Source organism: Brassica rapa, chromosome A08 (assembly GCF_000309985.2).
Source record: "Brassica rapa cultivar Chiifu-401-42 chromosome A08, CAAS_Brap_v3.01, whole genome shotgun sequence".
In the NCBI taxonomy this organism is placed as follows: domain Eukaryota; kingdom Viridiplantae; phylum Streptophyta; class Magnoliopsida; order Brassicales; family Brassicaceae; genus Brassica; species Brassica rapa.
In genome coordinates this window covers 13,729,522-13,744,983 of record NC_024802.2, presented here as the reverse complement: position 1 = coordinate 13,744,983, position 15,462 = coordinate 13,729,522, and the positions used below count along the sequence as shown (strand labels likewise).

The following is a 15,462-nucleotide window of genomic DNA, read 5'->3' as shown; positions in this document are numbered from 1 at the left end:
ACTATTCAAAATGGGTTCTTAGGCCAACATTATCGGCGTCCCAGCAGGCCGTCCTTAGGCGAAATGGGCCGAAAAATAAATAAAAAATAAAAGAAAAGAAGAGAGACGTGGGTTAATCAAGGAACGTCCGAGCTCGTCCTTATTGAGCTCGTGGCACAGTTTGATTGGAAAACCGAAAGGGGTAGAGGAAACACGAAGATCTGTTTCGAATAATTTTGGTCTCGACTCCTTTCTCTCTATTCCGACGGCGATCTCGACTCCTCTCTCTCTTTTTCGACGGCGACACCGATCAGTCGTGTAATCGAAGACTTCTCCGCCGAATCGAATATAGACGAGGTATGTGCTCTTCTCTGTTCTCTGTCCTTTTTTTTCACTTTTTTAATTTTCTCATGTAATCAGTCGTTTTGTATTATATGTTTTATTCTAAATTTATCTTTTATATGTCATTACTAATTATAATAATCTTATTACTTTGCTAAGATACTCCAAAAAGTCCTACCAATAATCCTATTATTTTGGATTGTCCCTAACTTTTGTCCTTAACATCAAAATAAGATTAAACTAATCTAAGGATCCAAAAATTAAGGACACCAATAATGTTGCCCTTAAGTCTATGAAATCCCAAATTGGAATCCAATATCTCTTACTCTAGAAAAGTAACACTTCTCAATAGTAACTTATTACAATGATAACTACGCCATGCCATTGTCTTTATATAGGTTGTTAACAATAAAGAGACAATCTCCTCTCTCTCATTCATCATGAGGGTAATGTGTGTTGTTGGGCAATCTTCGTCCACGCACAAAGCAACTGAACATATGGAGAGCTCTTGCGGGCTGCGCATAGGGCACCATATGAGCCGCTCCTCTCACTGTTGCAAACGTCAATAGCTTTCCATACTCAGTGACCCAGCCGCCAACCTTTTAGTCACAAGACCACAAGTTTGCAATCAGTAGGGAAAATTGGCTTCTGCTGACTTTCAGTGTTAGTAGAGAACTTACCTGGTCTTTGTGGAACCAATGTCCATAGGGAAGTGTGGTACTGAAGTTAAGATCATGAGCAAGTTCTCGTATATTGGTTCTAGTACCAAGAAATGGAACTATAGAATCTTGATCGCCACTGCAATTTCAACAAAGCTGGTGTGTTTAGAGCTGCAAAAAGAAGTTATAAAAAGGGGATATTTAAAATAGAGAGTTCTTACCTGAAAATCCAAACAGGAGTTTTGTTCTGTATAATTCTCTTTAGAAGCGGAAGCATGCTGATGTTCGAGTCGATGCCATGGTAATTTACCAGGCTGTGACATAGGGAAATTAGCGAAAAGCCAGTACCAATCAGTTATAAAAAGTCTTTTCCATTAATTAATGTAACTAAAAAATGAAAGAGGATAGGAAAGGTGTTTAATTACGTGCTGCACATAGACCATTCGTAAGGCAGACGAGTGCGGTTGGCGTGAAGAGCGTGTTGGACCTCTGGGAGATTGAAATAGAACTTTCTTTCGTAAGTCATACAAACATCCACCCCTATGCTCATGTGTGTAGCCTGAAACACCAATTTCTAAAAAGTTTACACCTAGACAGATGAAGAACAAATATTTTGTTGGTTAAAAAAAGAAAAAGAAAAGAGAGGGACCATTTTCTTGAGCCTCAGCTCTTGCTGGACAATGGATGGGTAGCATAAGTCTCGGAGAACATCATCCACGTCGATAAACTGAGAAACGACGCCAGCTTCAGTGGCTGCCTTGATGCACGCGTTGCTTACGTTTGGTATATTGTTAAAATCACACTGACTGATGATTTCTAGTCTAAGTTCATCCGAAATAATGCCATGCGACCATAAGTACTCGTAAACAGCCGAAGTGTCTGTGTTCAGCTTTAGAAGTGGATTCCCAATCTGATCATCAGATATTTAAGAAAAAAAATAAGAGCTAAAAAAAAGAGTTGAACATCCAGAAAAAGAAGAAGATTATTTTTGCTTACTGCAATTCCTTTGACATTGATCTTGAACCCACTTGACTGTCTATTATAGCTGAGTATAGCATCAGCCAGTTGAGGTATGTAATGTCCTGCGAGAGTGCGTTGTATCAACAGAAGACACTAACTAATAAAGTTATATTTCTGATATGACATCAAAAACAGCAACATGATGTATCAAACACACCTGCGTAGCTTTCCCCAGTGAGAAAGAAGTCACGAGCTTTCAATTCTGGGAACTTGCTGAACCATCTCATCAAGAACACAAGCATATCTTTTGCTGTTCATATACAAAACGTGTCGAAATAAGAACTAGTCTTGTAAATATTCTAATATAACCTGATAATGGTATTTTAAGTTTTCTTTACCAGTAGTTTCGTCCCCGGTGTTGTAATCAGAGCTTGTGTTGGAGTACGACCAACCAACTCCTGCCGGAGACTCCACAAAAAGCAGGTTCGAGGCTACACATTATATAAGAAAGTATCAGATGTATAGGTAGAATCAAATCCTAGTTCTCTTCTAATTTTATTATAAAACCTTTGTTCCAAGACATGGGGTTAATGCGGAGGCCACGGCCATCTCCTGTTGGGTAAAATGGACCCAACTCAGTGAAAGCTCCTCCACCAACTGATGAACAACCTGGACCTGCAAGACCAACCTCAATTTCCATAACTCACACCCTTTTGATACTCAAAATGTCAGAAAAAAAGCAAAGTTAAGTTTTTATTAACATCTTCTTAACCATATTATACATATATAGCCAAAAAGTTACATACAGGACAAAAACCAAAGCTAGAAGAAACAATGACATACAAACCTCCATTAAGCCAAAGGGTTAAGGGTTTGGTCTCAGGTTGTGTGGCTGCTTCAACAAAATAGTAGAAGAGGCTACGGCCTGTTTTGGAGTCAACCTCGACATAACCTGCATACTGTCTAAATAAGACTTTTGGTTGACCAGGAAGCCTCACCACAAGTTCTTCTTCCGGATACCCTTCTGCAAAGTTGCAACCCAACAACTGCACTGTAACCACGACCACCACCATTGTCACCGCCAAGCCACCGTACGACACCATGATCTGAAACATGTCATATTACAAATCAACCAAAAAATAAGTTAAGACATTTTTAAGTCCGATCTCACTGATTCTTATACACATACAGTCTACAGATCAGGATACATAAGCCACAGCGTGAAAAAAATTAGATGTTGTGTACATATAAAAGTAGAACTCTATGTGTCTGTCTTTACGCTATTTAGTTAGAGTTTCTGCTGATAAGAGCCACGACAAAAGAAAAAAGAACCATTCACAAGCCATTGAAATAAAATGCAGAACACAGAACTAGAAGACGAGCTTCACCTTGATTTTGTCAGGAAACACAGCAGTGAGAAAGGAAGCTAAAGGAAGGAAGGAAGCTAAAGGATTGGAGCAGATAAATATACTTGGTTAAAGTCTCAAAGCAGCTTTTGTTATATTCACTGAGGACCGTCGATTGTGTGGGGTTTACCATTGAGTGTAGTTGTACTTGTAGTCTCTTATTATGCTGCTGCCTGTCGATATGTTTTCGGAGATATCCATTTTGTATAGAATTTTCTTAATTTGTGTTTAGTATTCTATATTAACATAAATTTGCATAAAAGGAAAATTTTATTAAAATATCTTTAAATCTTATATTTCTAGTTTACATCTCTCATCTTATATAAAATATTTATATTGATACTACACATACTTTAAGTTCATATCATATACATACAATTACGGAGAAAATGATTTGTAACTCACTTAAAATGTATGTCAAACTTTTTATTTCAAAAGCTAACAAAAAGTTACATCCAAAATTTAAAAACAATAACCAAATTAATGTATTTTTAGTTTTAAAATGTTATGTCTAAATCTATCAATCATTCAATCAATTAAAAATAAAAAAATTAGTTAATTGAAAGTTATATTTTTAAATACAAGAAATTTGAGAAATGAAAAATTTAATATATTTTTTCAATATCTAAATATCCGAATCCGATCCGAAATAACCGAATCCAAACTAAAAATACCCAAACCCGACCCAAAATTCAAAAATACCCGAACGGATTCTACACCTCTATATCGAAATATCCAAAAATCCAAAATATCCGATCCGAACCCAAACGCCACCCCTAGTTACAATTGTGATTTTGAATAGTTTTAGTGGTGGACCCCATACCAAAAGTTATTCATGTTGTTGGAACCGAAAAATAATTCATCTTTTTGAGTTTGCTCTGTTGCTTTACCAACTACACATTATTATTATTTTATTTTTTAATGGTTACCTTTTTTAATGCATCACTGATTTTGTTACGTCTCTGCTATGTTTGTTAACATCGAGAAGGATAAGGTTAGTGTATGCACCACTGATTTCTTCGATCGAGAGTCTTCTGAGGTTTACGCGGCTGTGAGGTTGGACAAGAAAATGCTTCTGGTTAACGTCAGACATATCACTTAAAGTCTCAGACTTTTTGTGTGTTTAGATCATCTTGACTCGGTGGATCCAAACGAAATTGAGTTTTGTGTTATGTTCCTCAGATTGTTGTTCCTTTGGGTTACATGTTCATTTTTAGCATGTTGTAGAACATCCTTTCAAAATGGAATACATGTACATAAATATAATTGTACGCGAACATAGGTGTACATGTAGATAGCATAAAACAATGCACAGAAAAGGTGTACACATGGATAGTAGTTTATTGTACATCATGTGAATTTTGTTGGATTACTCGAATGTTGTGATTCTTTTTGGTTAACTAGTTAAAAACAAAAAAGCTGGTAGATATATGACATTATCATTGGTTAAATTTGTGTTGGCTAAATCTACTATACATAGAGAATTACTAAACAGAGATTGTATGTATAAAAATATGGCGTACACATGTACAATAGGAAGTATGTAACATATGGCTGTGTTTTTGGTCGACTATATAAAGTCTATATATATACCAACGATATTTCTACTCTATGAGAATCTACCAAAAATTCAGATACTTGCAACTCAAAGTTTTTATGTACATACATTTCTATGGTGGTAAAATGACAACAGCCCATTAGTTTATTGTGTACATGTAGATAACATTGCATTTTGCCTTGGTGTCATCTACGATTACTCTACAAAATACATGAAACTAAAACAAGCTAGTGAATTCTTTCTATCATTCGGCCAATAAGCCACCCTTACCACTGCCTCCATCTTGTGCTAGAGAATTTTCATCCTCGAAACGTTCAATTGCATGTTATCATGTTTACATACATAAAAGCAAAAGCAAAACACAAAAATTAACAAGTGGCATCAAATCAAGACAAGACAAGTTTATATCTGTTAAAGAGAAGAAGAACATGAAAGAACAAGAATTTGTGGAGACATAAGTTTAGGTAAAGTCAAAGAGGAACACTTTGAAACATGACATACCTTGCTAGGAGGAGCTAATTAACGATTTTCAGATTAAAAGCTTTGGCCAGTTTTCGTTGAAACGCAAACAAAAATTATTCTGAAATTCAAGGAGTTTAACACAAATCATATAAATAACTAGAAGATAACAAGGTATACAAAGTGTTTCAAAAAAAAACAACAAGGTATACAAATATTGAATCTACCAATATTTTCACTGTCTGAATATGAATTCGAGATGTAAGCTTCTTGATTAAATTCACAGGATTACAGCATAAAGCTAAATGCAAAGCAATAACCTTTTAAATCAACATAGATATTATCAGCTAAATTATCAAAGCTGAACAGAAAGTTGGAAACTTTGATATCTATTAGCATCTATAGATTAGGGGAAAACAACAGAACGACTTTTCTCGGGAAAAGTAACCCACCGATGGAACAACACTGAGATTTTCCTATTGGACTACGTGCATCGGAAAACAGAGATACGGCGGCGGCTGCTTGAATTACGAGCTATGACGGTATCCACCTTCTCGATTTTGGCATGAGCACATCTCATTTTCTTCCTTACTCCCCCTTCTGCAAATCAAATTATTTCTCTCATTTGTTACACTTTTTCCATCATCAAAATACGAAAATACTAGAGAGGAGAGAGGGGAGAGTTCAAATTCTAGCATTTAATCAGACAGTAATACGAGAGAGGAAAGAGTTCAAACGCTATAGCATTTAACTAGACAGGAGTATTAGACCAACTCCATCCATTAGAACCCCTAATGGGTTCTAATGATTAAATTAATTGGTTTTAAGGTGACTTGATAAGTTAAGAACTTTGGTTATTGGAATTAATTTTTGCTTCCTCCAATGGGAGAACCCCATAGGGGTTCTTAAATTTTTTAAAATTTTTTTTTGTTTTAATTAGAATGATTTAAAATAAAAGCATACATAAAATTTTTGATAAAAATTACATAAAACATATGAAAATACAAATACAAATCATAAACGAGAAAAGCCGATTAGTCGAAATTTTGATTTGTTCTAAATTTTTGCCAAATATGCTCAACCAAATCAGCTTTCAATTGTTGATGTATTGTTTTATCACGAATTCGATTCCGAATGCTCATCATATTGCCGAGATTTGAAGGCATATCGTCGAATACGTGAAATTCACATGGGAACTTCGGTTTGATACATGATCTCATTATCTTGCCAATTTCTACGATCATATTATGTAGAATGATACATGCTCTCGTTATCTTGCCAAGGTAGGTCCCTTCTCCTTCTCTTCTCAACATCTTCTTCTTGAAACATTGATTGTATAAAATTATATAGACATGTGTGTTTTTTATTCAGGGATTCAAGCCGGGTTATACAGCGCCAGCTCCCTTGTTAGAGTTGGGACATGTTCCTCTTCATTTCAGGGGAAACTGGGCAATATCACAACGCGAGCATCCTCGTTTCATCACAGTTGTACCTGCTGATCCCACTTTCATCCACGATCATCATCATCATCAATATCCTCTTTCTTCCACCACAAGCTTCATCTGTTGCCGTTCCCTTGTTCTCATCGTACGCATCGTGCCATGATCGATCTACCAAACGCAGCTGTATCGCTCCAAGTCGCGAAGAACAGTCTCTGGTGCAAATCTTGGGGTCAGCGAAGAAAAGAGAGAGACAGATCGATTGCGAAAGAGAAGAGAAAGGGTAAACTTTCCTCTAGCCAATCTCATATTGCCACGTATGGGGTTATTACGGCTTCTACAATCACCGAATATAGGACCGGTTCTGTCGCTTTATTACATTTTTCATTTAAATTTTTTATTTTTTTGGTATAGAACCCCTCTAATAAACTCCCGATGGAGCTGCTCTTAGATACTACAAGTTTAGTTAGGTGTTTGGTTTAAAGACGTAACTAGAGGAGTTGGGAAACTAAGAGCATCATTAACCCTACACCCCAAATGGGGGTGCTTAATTTTCTTTTTAAAGCTTTTTGTCTGATTTAAAAAAGAAAAATTGAAAATGAACCAATCGTGGGTCGTCACGTGTTAGTGGGCCTGCGAAACAGTGGAAGCACCGAAAAAACACGGTGCTTAAATAGAACGCAGAGGCGACGATGTTTAGTTTTTATGTGGGACCCACCCACTATTATAGTAATTTTTTTAAGCTCCCCCCACTTAAGCGTTCCCGTTGATGCTGCTCTAAGGGCATGATTAACTCGGATCTCTTAGTCGGGGTTCTTAACTTATGATTTGACACTTTTTTGTTTTGTTTTTTTTTTGTATTACACTTTTCAGCTAAGAGACGGTTCTTATATCTCTTATTTAAGAGATGGTTTTTAATTTTTTTAAGTTAAAATCTAAGAAAAACTAAGAACCGTCTCTTAGCCGAAGTTAAGAACCCCAGCTAAGATACTAGGATTAATGATGGTCTAAGAAAACTTAAAGAAAAATGTCCCAGTAGTGAAAAGTGACCCACACTGTAATAAAAAGATGAAATGTGACTCTTGGTAAAATAATTTCTAGTATTTATACTATTAGAACATCGTTTACTTCCCACAAAATGACAAAACATTAAGACAAACATTATCTCTTTAATGGATAATTATCTATTTTGATCTTTATCTTTTAACACTTTCCCTTGATTATCCATCATGAATTACTTACAGTCTCGTTAAAAACCTAATTATGAAAAAATCCAGTAGGATAAAAACTATGACAAAGGAAAAAAGAGTACTGTAATGTAATCTTCCTATGAGAATAGTAGACATAGCTTTCTTGTCACAGGTCACGCAAATGTCGCATTCCGATACCATAGATATATTTTTGGAATGTTGTAGTCGGAAGAGCTTTTGTAAACAAGTCAGCTGGATTGTCGTATGAACGTACATACTCAATGTCCACTTCTTTATTTTTCTCGAGTTCTCGTATGTATGAGAAAAATCTTGGAGGGATGTGATTTGTTTTGTCGCTCTTGATATAGTCTTCTTTAAGTTGAGCGACACATGCCGAATTGTCTTCAAATATTTTCATCGGCTCTTTCTCGTTGACTATTTCGCTTGTGGTTGTACGTGGTGACTCATTGACCAGAACCACACACATTCTCGACATGCTTCGTGAAGCGCAATAGTTTCTGCATGATTCAAAGATGTCACAACTAGAGTTTGTTTCTGGGACCGCCAAGAGATCGTGGTTCCACCAATTTTAAAAACATAACCGGTTTGCGATCGAGCTTTATGAGGATCGTATAAGTATCCTGTATTTGCAAAACCAACCATACCAAACTCGGGCTTTCTAAAATACATTAACCCTAAATCAATTGTATAATGGAGGTAACATAATACATGCTGTATTCCGTCCCAGTACCTGCGAGTAAGAGCAGAACTATATCTTGCTAGTAGGTTAGTAGCAAAGGCAATATCAGGCCTAATACAATTTGCAAGATATAATAGCCCACCGATATCACTCATATAAGGTACTTCAGGACCTAATATCTTCTCGCTATCTTCACATGGCCTAAAAGGATCTCTCTCAACATCGAGAGATCTACCAACCATTGGAGTACTCAAAGGAGTCGCTTTATCCATACAAGACCGTTTCAATAATCTTTTCGTATAGTTTGATTGATGAACAAATATTGCTTCTCGGAGATACTCTATCTGGGGCCCAAGATAAAACTTTTTCTTGCCGAGATCTTTCATTTCGAACTCCTCTTTCATATGAGTTCGAGCATCATCAACCTCCTTTTGAATACTAATTATGTTCAGGTCATCTACATATACAACAATGATTACAAAGCCAGATGACGATTTCCTTATAAAATGCATGGACATATCACATCATTCATATATCCTTTACTCAAAAGATATTCACTTAAGCGATTGTACCACATGCGCGCGTCCGGATTGCTTTAATCCGTAAAGTGATAGATGTAACTTGACCGAACAAATCTCGCTGGATTTTTCTTTCAATGCTTCAGAAATTTTCAATCCCTCAGGGAGTTTCATATATATATATATATATATCATTATCCAACGATCCATACAAATATGCAATCACAACGTCCATTAGATGCATTTCAAGATTTTTAGATGCCATTAGGCTCATCAAAAATCTAAATGTAATTGCATCCATTACCGGGGAATACATTTCCTCAAAATCAATTATCGGTCTCTGAGAAAAATCTTGGGCAACTAATCGTGCTTTATATCGTGTTACTTCATCCTTTTCATTTACTTTTCTCACGAATACCCAATTATACCCAACATGATTTACATTCACATGCGTTATGTCTATAGGTCCAAAGACATTTCTTTTATTCAAGGAGAGTAATTCAATCATGTCTTTTCTGGCATTCCAAAATGGACCTTGGATCGGGATCATCATTTTCATGATCGATCTCTTTGGACACAGAAAATAAGAACATTCCATCAACATCTTTTATTTTTATTTCTGATCCATAAATTTTCATCTCGGGCGTAGTTGATGGAAATCTCATACTTTTATATTTCCTTTTCATCATCTGCATCATATTATTTACGCCTTCTTTCAAACATTTTTCAGTAACAAGTTCTTCTAGAACCTTTCCATTTATGTCTTTTTTTCAGACATCTTTCAGTATCAGGTTCTTCTAGAACCTTATTAGCTCATCCAATCTCTTTTTCTTTCGGGGTTTTTTTATCTTTGGAACCCGCTGGTCTCCCCCTCTTTAACTGAACCCTAGGTTCATTCATTTTATTTCTATCATTTTGTTCTTTAGAAATTTCAACTCTGGATGGAACATTTTCAGCGGGTATATAAGATTTCGTCATCTTTCTCGTATCTGTGAACGCATCTGGTAACTGGTTTGCCAACTTATGCAAATGCACAATTTTCTGAACTTCCAGCTCTCTTTGATTCGTAGGGGGATAAAGGTGTAACGATGACGTTGTACACCATGTAATCTCTTTAGAAATTCTACTAATTCCTCCCCCTAACGCTGGAAATTCATCCTCATTAAAATGGTAATCGGCAAACTGTGCCGTAAACATATCACCAGTTACCGGTTCCAAATAACTTATTATACTTGGTGACATATAACCCACATATATTTCCAATTTCCTTTGTGGACCCATTTTTATTCTTTGTGGCGGTGCTATCGGAACTGCACACCCAAATACACGGAAATGAGATATATCTGGCTCTTGCCTAGATGCCAATTGTAATGAGGAGTACTTATGATATGCATTCGGTCTTAACCGAATCAGTGCAGCCGCATAAAATATAGCATAACCCCATATAGAAATTGGAAAAATGACAACTAAATTTTTTTTATCTATTTCAAATAATAATGCAAAATAAACGATAAATAAAGCAGAAGACATTTGATCTAATTAACAATAATTTATCGAATTTAAGATTTTAGGTATGTTTGCTATCATATCTCATTGTTGATATTATGTGAAAAAATATATACAACATAATAAAAATATATAAAATTTTCTAATTTATAAAACTACATTATGTATCAAAGTAATTAAATAATATTAGAAAAACTGGTGTGTAGCGCCGGGCAAACCCTTAGTTGTTATATATAAGTAGATTTGCATAAAAGGAAAATTTCATCAAAATATATATCCTTGAGTTTAGTCTCTTTGATTATAGTCAAAATAATATTAAAATAATTCTTTACTTTATAATATTTTATCATTGGTGTCAAATGTTATTCTTTTTATATATAAAATATTATGCCAATATACTATTTGTTATTTTTTATTGATTTTGTAAAGTCTATTGATTATTTAGAATGTTATTATGATTGAATATTTCCTTAGTCTTAGTCAAAATACGTTAATAAATATTTTATATTTAATTTCATAAATTATATATATTTTATATTTAACGTTAGATGAATCCAATAGTTATTTAATAAGAACTTGGCATATGAGGTTTTTCATATGTAAGTTATTATTTTTATTTCAGTAAAATCTTAGAACTTTAATTTTTAATGTTTTATAATAAATGCATTCATTTGAAATATTACTAATTGGGAATTTTGTTATTTTTGAGTGTCTTTCGTATTTTATATCTATTTTTTAATTTTCTTATAAGTGTTTTATGTTTAACATAAGGCAGATACATCATGCATAATGTATTTAGACTAAAATATGTTTATGATTGTTTTCTTCTACACAAAAAAGGTATTATTATTTGCTCTTGTAATATCAACACATATTTTATAATGAAGATGAGATATTATTATTTGCTCTTGTAATATCAACACATATTTTATCAAAATATCCTTGAGCTTAATTTATTGGATTGTAGTCAAAATAATAAAAAAATAAACTCATTACCTTATAATAGCTTTATCATTGATGTCAAATGTTATTCTTTTTTATATAGAAAATATCTGCTGACAAAAAAAAAAAATCTTGTGAAGATACTGTTTGTTATTTGTTATTGATTTAGATTATTATTATTATGATTGAATATTTTCTTAGTCTTAGTCAGAATATATTAATAAATATTACAAATTTCATTTCATAATTAAATATTTAAATATATATATATATATAGTTAGAGGAATCCAATAGTTATTAAACAACAACTTGGAATATGAGGTTTTTTTCAGTCATGTAAGATATTATTTTTAGTTCAGTAGAATCAAAGAACTTAAATTATTAATTTTTATAATAAATGCATTAATTTGCAATATAACTAATTGGGAATTTTGTTATTCTTGAGTTTCTTTCGTATTTTATTTAGAGTTTTACTTTTCTTATAATTATTTTCAGCTTAACAAAAGCCAAACACATCCTGCATAATATATTTAGACAATATAAATTATTTTCTCTTGTAATATCAACACATATTTTATTATTATTTGCTCTTCTAATATCAACACATATTTTATAATGAATATGAGATTTAAAATATACAACAAAAAGTAGGTAAGAAATATGTAATTATTGACATGAACTACATTTATATAGTCAAATAAATCATTCAGTTTTTGATATTATTTTTCAGTGAAAAATGATACATGGGTAAATTTATTAGTACAAAAAATATATTTTAGTTGCATCTAAATAATTATGGGTTTAGTAAAAACCTATTTTTAACAATAACTATTCTGACTGTATATTTTGTCTATTCCATTTAATATTTTGATGTAAAGTACAAAGACAATATATATAGTTTCTTCGAGGACGAATTAATGGTGTTTCAACTACAAGAGTACTATCAAAACCATACTCGCAAATTGTTATACTTTACAAATATAACATATCAAAGCCAATTGTGTTTATTCGATTAAAAAGAGAATCAAAGGTTATGCGCCAAAAAATATCAAAATAAAAAAAAATATATTTTAGTTATCCAAAAAAATTTTGAATTCACCATTAGTATATGTGGACTTGTTTCACTAGTAATTTTGATATTTTACATTTAAATATCTTATATGTTGAATTAATATTTTTTATTTCTTTTAAGGAAAGATGATTTCTTTATCAAAGTAACTTCAGTTTGCTAATTGTTTTGGATCTTTATTAGCACTCTTGACACTAGTAAAATATGTATAATCTTTAATAATGTTAATTTGGCCTTTTTGACCTACAACAACATAAATCAGAAATACATTCGCCAACCAACTGAATGTTCTTAGCTGCACAAAAACTTTCACATCCTTCGGATATTTGTTTACACGGAAGGTAGCATTTTTTGTAGTCTTGTTTTACTTCAAAGTCTATATAAAATCAGAATCATTGGAATGTTAAAAATTATAACTAGATAAATAAAGGTGTATAAATTTAAGTAAACATGTGAAATTAAATACCTGGGTAGCAATGAACATTAGATACTACGAAGAAAATGGTGAAAACAAATGCGATCAATATGTTTTTGGAGAAACCCATTTTGTATGAACTTTTCTTAATTTTTGTTTAGTGTTTTATTTTGATTTATGTTGTTGTATATATAATAACATAAATTTGCATAAACGGAAAATTTTATCAAAATATCCTTGAGCTTAATTTCTTGGATTGTAGTCAAAATAATATAAAAATTAATTCCTTACCTTATAATATCTTTACCATTGGTGTGAAATGTTATTGTTTTTTTATATAGAAAATATCTTGTCAAGATATTGTTTGTTATTTGTTATTGATTTAGATTATTATTATGATTGAATATTTCCTTAGTCTTAGTCAAAATATGTTAATAAATATTACAAATTTAATTTCATAAAGTATATATATTTTTAAATATATATATATATATTATTAGATGAATCCAATAGGTATTAAATAAGAACTTGGCATATGAGGTTTTCATGCTTGTAAGTTATTATTTTTATTTCACTAAAATCTTAGAATTTTTTTTTTATGTTTTATAATAAATGTATTAATTTGCAATATAACTAATTAGGAATTTTGTTATTCTTGAGTGTCTTTCGTATTTTATTTAAAGTTTTAATTTTCTTATAATTATTTTCAGCTTAACATAAGCCAAATACATCATGCATAATATATTTAGACGATATAAATTATTTTCTCTTGTAATATCAACATATATTTTATTTTTATTTGCTCTTCTAATATCAACACATATTCAATAAGGAATATGAGATTTAAAATATACAACAAAAAGTAGGTAAGAAATATGGAATTATTGACATGAACTACATTTATATAATCAAATAAATCATTCAGTTTTTGATATTATATTTCAGTAAAAAATGATATACGGGTAGATGTATTAGTACAAAAAATATATTTTAGTTGCATCTAAATAATTATGGGTTTAGTAAAAACCTATTTTTAAAAATAAATATTCTGACTGTATATTTTGTCTATTCCATTTAATATTTTGATGTAAAGTACAAAGACAATATATATAGTTTCTTCGAGGACGAATTAATGGTGTTTCAACTACAAGAGTACTATCAAAACCATACTCGCAAATTGTTATACTTTACAAATATAACATATCAAAGCCAATTGTGTTTATTCGATTAAAAAGAGAATCAAAGGTTATGCGCCAAAAAATATCAAAATAAAATAAAATAAAATATTCTAGTTATCCAAAAAAATTTTGAATTCACCATTAGTATATGTGGACTTGTTTCACTAGTAATTTTGATATTTTACATTTAAATATCTTATATGTTGAATTAATATTTTTTTTATTTCTTTTAAGGAAAGATGATTTCTTTATCAAAGTAACTTGAGTTTGCTAATTGTTTTGGATCTTTATTAGCACTCTTGACACTAGTACAATATGTATAATCTTTAATAATGTTAATTTGGCCTTTTTGACCTACAGCAACATAAATCAGAAATACATTCGCCAACCAACTGAATGTTCTTAGCTGCACAGAACCTTTCACATCCTTCGGATATTTGTTTACACGGAAGGTAGCATTTTTTGTAGTCTTGTTTTACTTCAAAGTCTATATAAAATCAGAATCATTGGAATGTTAAAAATTATAATTAGATAAATAAAGGAGTATAAATTTAAGTAAACAAGTGAAATTAAATACCTGGGTAGCAATGAACATTAGATACTACGAAGAAAATGGTGAAAACAAATGCGATCAATATGTTTTTGGAGAAACCCATTTTGTATGAACTTTTCTTAATTTTTGTTTAGTGTTTTATTTTGATTTATGTTGTTGTATATATAATAACATAAATTTGCATAAAAGGAAAATTTTATCAAAATATCCTTTAGCTTAATTTCTTGGATTGTAGTCAAAATAATATAAAAATAAATCCCTTACCTTATAATATCTTTACCATTGGTGTGAAATGTTATTCTTTTTATAAAGAAAATATCTTGTCAATATATTGTTTGTTATTTGCTATTGATTTAGATTATTATTATGATTCAATATTTCCATAGTCTTAGTCAAAATATGTTAATAAATATTACAAATTTAATTTCATAAATTATATATATTTTTAAATATATATATATATATATATATATATATATATGTATATGTATATGTATATGTATTATTAGATGAATCCTATAGGTATTAAATAAGAACTTGGCATATGAGGTTTTTCATGCATGTAAGTTATTATTTTTATTTCACTAGA

General features: G+C 31.7%; 1 protein-coding gene and 1 long non-coding RNA gene across 2 annotated transcripts; one reads left to right on the top strand and one right to left on the bottom strand.

The window, feature by feature from the left end:
- Positions 1-571: 571 nt before the first annotated feature.
- On the bottom strand, positions 572-3,505 carry LOC103847896 (serine carboxypeptidase-like 42). The gene is made up of 11 exons (XM_009124919.3): positions 3,329-3,505; positions 2,788-3,046; positions 2,508-2,615; positions 2,339-2,431; positions 2,158-2,250; positions 1,977-2,062; positions 1,630-1,890; positions 1,406-1,539; positions 1,202-1,294; positions 1,002-1,119; positions 572-920 (listed from the first exon to the last, which is right to left on the bottom strand). The coding sequence occupies exons 2-11, from the start codon at positions 3,041-3,043 to the stop codon at positions 753-755; spliced, it is 1,410 nt and encodes a 469-aa protein (XP_009123167.1). The 5' UTR covers positions 3,044-3,046; positions 3,329-3,505; the 3' UTR covers positions 572-752.
- A 262-nt stretch (positions 3,506-3,767) lies between these two features.
- LOC117127217 lies at positions 3,768-6,392 on the top strand. The gene is made up of 2 exons (XR_004450045.1): positions 3,768-5,537; positions 5,570-6,392. It is a non-coding gene; the product is annotated as an uncharacterized LOC117127217 (long non-coding RNA).
- Positions 6,393-15,462: the final 9,070 nt, after the last annotated feature.

Coding starts and splice junctions, on each gene's coding strand:
- LOC103847896 (XM_009124919.3), bottom strand. CDS start 3,043: ATGGTGTCGTACGGTGGCTTGGCGGTGACAATGGTGGTGGTCGTGGTT. Junction 2,432..2,507: donor CCCCATGTCTTGGAACAAAG/GTTTTATAATAA, acceptor TATAATGTGTAG/CCTCGAACCTGCTTTTTGTG. Junction 1,891..1,976: donor TCAATGTCAAAGGAATTGCA/GTAAGCAAAAAT, acceptor TCTGATGATCAG/ATTGGGAATCCACTTCTAAA.